Raw genomic sequence first — 5,416 nt, 5'->3', positions numbered from 1 at the left:
TATATATATATATATATATATATATATATATATATATATATATATATATATATATATATATATATATATATATATATATATATATATATATATATATATACTACCCCTCTAAAAAAGTAGTAAATGAAACTTCGTAATTGATTCACTGAAAGTGTGGAGGATTAATTATATCATTATTCAACGCTGAGATGATGAACTTTCGATGAAAGATTAACAGACTTTAACATTGGAGGATTTTGATTTAGGATTAGACTGGCATGCCTGCTTATGGTATGACAAAAGAAAAATAGATAACTTAGAAAACTACTTTATAAAAGCAGTATTGATTAAAACTTGGGAAAAATTCAAAGAGCACCGGAGAGGGTTGCAGGCTTCTCCCACGGCTTCGCGGGCAGAAAAAGGGGAGCCGCCAGATGCCCAGGCCAGTTTTAGAAGATAAATTTATGAAATGTCGCCAACAATTATTACCTGCAGGTTACTGTCGAATGCGTTACACATTGTTTCAGTCAAAATTTTTTTTGAAATTCTATTATTCTCAGTGGAAATCTCCATATTTGCAGTGTTTATCTGAAAAACCTCCAAAATATATATTCAGTTTTTGGGATAAGATAAATCTCCTAAAAACTGAACTTACAAAAATTCATGAGCAACCAGAGAGTGGATATAAGCTATTATCATCCCACTTACTTCACAAAAAAGAAAAATCTACATGTAATTTCGAGCATTCATGTTAGTGAACTACGATACTGTAATTATATCGTTCCTTTATTATAAAGGATGCAATTTCAAGTATCACGGACTCAACTAAATTTATATCGTCAAATTTCACACTCAGCTTTTTCGTTTTCTAGTGGCTTTAGATATCCTTAAGTAATTGCATTTCAAGTTGACCAAAACATTACGCTTTTACGTTAAAGATCTATCTAACATCAACGATATAATGATGACCTGTTATAACATAATTTTTTCTTTTTTTTTGAAGGAAAGAATAATTATAGTGAAAAGTTAACGAATTACAGAAGTGGAATTAGATCCAGTACTTTCTTCCAAATGTTTTTTCGGGATTCTCTTCACGAATTTGTCCATGCTTGGCTGAAATGATCACGTTTGAGGCTAAGTATACAGTGAACATATGCCCAATCGATGCAAGCACATTCACGTGCATGGTTTTATCCTTAGTACATGCATATATATGAGAAATATATGCTTTGTGTAAATAAACAGTGCATGCTCTGCATAAATGAAAAGTGCGTGCTTCGTACAAATGAAAAATGCATGATATGTATAAGTGAGAAGTGCATAGTTTGTGTAAATGAATGTATATGTGTACCACATATGCATACATCATTTGATGAAGATAAACTTAACCCAAATTGAATTAATCATTGAGCTTACCAATAAAGTGATTTTTATATATTACAATCTACATGAGCGTTTATTATCACTCATACATGCATTTATGTATTGCAGTCGCAAATGCATGCATTATGCATGAACATATGCTATCGTTCTATTATGCATACTCACGACGAAGTAATTACATGCATGATGATTTCTGCGTGCACTACGTGCTTAATCATTGTTATATGCATCATGCACTTGCATTACAGATAATGCACGTATGCAACCAATTATGTCGACATTAATAATATGAAATATTTCTACTAAAACTAGCACAAATCACCACATCTTACTCCTTCAAAAAAAAAAAAACGCAATTTTGAATATCCCATTTCGCGCTTGCATTACAATATTTCGTCTGTTGCAGCTTCGTATCAAGCATAACGTTGCATGCAAAACTTTTCCAAGTTTGCGGTGAAAGGGCTGTTAAACTTGCCGAAGTATTTACAAGAGATTTGTTAAATTCCTGGAATGGAAGAAAGAGGCGAGTTGACATCTTTCATTAATTAATGACATTAATTTACTCTTTTATAAAATTGAAGTTCAAAATTAAACTTGCTGAAGCGTTCTAAGAAGATTGAGTCCTGAAAACTTTTGAAGCTCCAAACTTTACGAAAAGTTGAAACTTTCGAGATAAAATGAATGACATCAATAATTGAACGTTTAATTCTAGCAGTTTCCATATCTTTTACGTGATTTTCTTTATGCTAGCAAATGCGGTAATTTTAACACCACCATATCGTATCTACGTGATACGTGATCCTGCTCAATTTGTAGTCAGGTAATGATTTAGTTCCATTTAATGGCTATTTGGCCTGATTTGGTGTTTATTTAGCTCGATTTAGTGATTATTTAGTCCAACAGTGATTGTTTGGTTTAATTAAATGCTTATTTAATTTTTAATATTTTAATTTAATGCTTATTTAATTTGATGGTTGTTTGATTTAGCGATTGCTGATTTAGTTTAGCAAATATTTACTTTAATGTTTTATTTAATTTAGTGAATTACAAATAGCGACATTCTCTCAAAGAATAAAGCAAAATGATTTTGGAGCGTTGCATATGAAAAGCAACACAGAATTGCTTAGCTAATAACGCGAATGATAATAATTAGTTGTTATCATTTGTTTGTTACTGGAGAAGAACTGCTTAGAAAAGTATTTGATTAATATTTCTTTATTAAATTAATTTAATATTTTTAATATTTTAATATTTTAATATTAATATTTTGTTATTAAATTAATTTTAAGATATCCAAAAACCAAGATTTTTATAAATATATATATGTTCTAACATTCGAACATGTAATATATATATATATACATATACATATATATCGAATGATTTTTGCATCCCACAATCCCTCAATCTTTTCCTGAATTTAAACCACTCACTCAGATGATCATTACCTTCGAATACAATTCTTGTTTTTTCTGTTATTTCACAAGACATTTCAATTAAATATTATTTACTTATGACTGTAACATCCTGAAATCATTTTAATAATTAATCAATTTTGTTACGTTTAAAATATGATCACTGCTATACTTTTTTTTTTAATCAAATAAATTTATTAATTAAACGACAGAAACTGAAATTAGAATAATTTACAATAAAGTTGACTGTTAATTACTCAATCATTGAGCTCTTTTTTTTTTGCTGTTGCAAATATATTGTTTAGGAAACAATAAAATTTTTACTAGCTTTCTGAGTAAAAAATTAACAAAGTATTGAGTGACTCATTAGAAAAGAAGAAAAGAAAATGATAAAATGAAATAATTTAAAGTAATAACACCATTTGGATTACATTATTATCAGTTCGCCTGTAGCATTGCTAACAGTGTCATTAATATTGCAGCTATATTTTGTTGTTGTTGTTGTTGTTGCTGCTGTCTTAATATATTAAAGATAAAAATTACAAACAAAATATACTAAATTAAACTTAATCAATACTTGTTAGCAGTCTAATTAACAAATCACTTAACAGATGCTAATTGTATTATGTTTCATCAATCAAAACATAATATTCATTAACCGGAGACTTATCAACATAACCTATGTGATACAATCTGTTTATTTCATACAAAACTTTTTATTATTCACTACAATTGTCACAAAATTTAAATCACAAATTTCAATTTTAAATGAAGGTAAACTAGAATTAAGAGATTAAAAAAAATGAAGAATGTTTTAATTATCTTGCGTCAATATCGAGCAATTATTTCTTATCATTTTGAATTTTAAAGTAATAATGAGAAAAAAAAAAAGGGAATGAAGAAAGATATCAAATTAATTGGAGTCAAATTTGCATTTTTCCTTTTTTTCTTTTTCATAAATAAAATTTTGTTGTGCTTGAAATTGATAGAAATAATAATCAAATGATAGCAACAACTGCTGTACAAATACAAAATATATCAATGAATAAATTGATCGATTGATTGCAAAAAATGAAAATATACAAAATATTTTTCCCTGTATTAGCTTGTTTTAATAAAACTGATATTAAAAAGAAAAAAGTAATGGAATAGAATAATTTATAAAACAAGAAATTAAAATCAAAATTGCTGAAAAAGAAAAAAAATTGATAGTTTACAGAAGCAAAGAAACTTTGTCATCAAAAAAAAAAAAAAAAAAAAAAAGTGGAAAATAAAGATAAAAAGAAATTATCGTTTATAATAAAAGTATTAAAAGTTAATGAACATTTTCCATTTTGTTTATTCATTTCTAATTTATTTTTTTCATTTATTAAATGTACAATTTTGAAATTTTTTTTAAGAAAAAATAAATCGAAAAATTTCCTACTTTTGCAATTCGAAAAGATTGAATGTGCAGCACAAATTAATGGATAAGTAATAATGAAAGTATACATATTGGGAAAATGAAGAAAAGATAGAAAAAAAATTACATTTGAGGTAGATTATCAATTAAGCTCTATGATAAAATGATATTTCATTTTTGTTTTCATAATTTTTGTTTTTAGTTGTCTGAATGATTTTGACGTATCTGTTTACCATAAACAACTATTCATTTATTTAGTAATTTAGTATATGTATTTTGCATTTCAGTATGTCGATCCATTATTTCAGTATGCTTATTCATTATTTCGGTATGTCTATCCATTATTCCAATATGCTTATTCATTATTTCAGTATATCTATCAATTAATTTAATATGCCTATCGATTATTTCAATACATCTATCCATTATTTCAATATACCTATTCATTATTTCAATATATTTATCCATTATTTCAATACGCCTATTCATTATTTCAGTTTATCTATCCATTCATCAATGTTCAATGGTTCTGTCATGCACATTTGCATATCATGGGAATAATAAATCTATCGTTAAAATGCTTCAATAATATTCCCATGACTAGTTAGCTTTTCTTTTTTTTTTTTCTTTTTTTGCTATTCCTAAAAGCTATTATTTGTAATAAAAGGTAGAAAAAAAAAAGTGATGATCTAATATAAGCTTATTTATCAAATGAAAAAGCATTTAAAAATCAATACTACAATCGATCATATTACCTTCGATGATCATTGTTGTAATTATACAACAGTATCGAATTGGATCGAATCGGATCGAATCGGATTGGATCGACTAATAGATAGATATAATAATACGATAACAATATGTTACTCAAAATTATTTTCCAAACAATTGATTATTCTATCTAATTTACAAAATTTTGCTTTAGTTGATCAATTTCATGAAATATTCACCACATCCCCGATAGATTGAATATTTGATATGTGGATGAATTTTCAAATTAATTGGATTTTGAATTTTTAATACGAATTAATCAATTACTTTTAAATGTTTGAAAATGATAAGTTATTAATAGCATTTTTCTATTGCATTTCATATTTTGATAATATATTTTTTAAATGATAAAATATATGCAACTATTAATTGTAAAATGATTTTATATTAATTTTCATGCTAATTCGTGCAATGTTATATTGTATGAATGAATATAAGTGCTAATAGCATAGTGAAAAGTAATATT

General features: G+C 26.4%; 2 protein-coding genes across 2 annotated transcripts; both read left to right on the top strand.

Annotated features, from left to right (window-relative positions):
- Nucleotides 1-448: 448 nt before the first annotated feature.
- On the top strand, nt 449-2,493 carry LOAG_09691 (hypothetical protein; the record flags this gene model as incomplete). Its single annotated transcript, XM_003145218.1, has 6 exons — nt 449-474; nt 596-729; nt 1,471-1,619; nt 1,769-1,815; nt 2,075-2,182; nt 2,403-2,493. 6 exons carry the CDS (start codon nt 449-451, stop codon nt 2,491-2,493), a joined length of 555 nt encoding a protein of 184 aa, XP_003145266.1.
- Nucleotides 2,494-4,467: 1,974 nt separating this feature from the next.
- On the top strand, nt 4,468-4,768 carry LOAG_09690 (hypothetical protein; the record flags this gene model as incomplete). Its single annotated transcript, XM_003145217.1, has 2 exons — nt 4,468-4,507; nt 4,677-4,768. 2 exons carry the CDS (start codon nt 4,468-4,470, stop codon nt 4,766-4,768), a joined length of 132 nt encoding a protein of 43 aa, XP_003145265.1.
- Nucleotides 4,769-5,416: the final 648 nt, after the last annotated feature.

The sequence above is a fragment of the Loa loa genome, assembly GCF_000183805.2.
Source record: "Loa loa unplaced genomic scaffold supercont3.626, whole genome shotgun sequence".
NCBI lineage: Eukaryota > Metazoa > Nematoda > Chromadorea > Rhabditida > Onchocercidae > Loa > Loa loa.
Note: the sequence above shows the minus strand (reverse complement) of the source record. Positions and strands in the feature narration are given on the sequence as shown.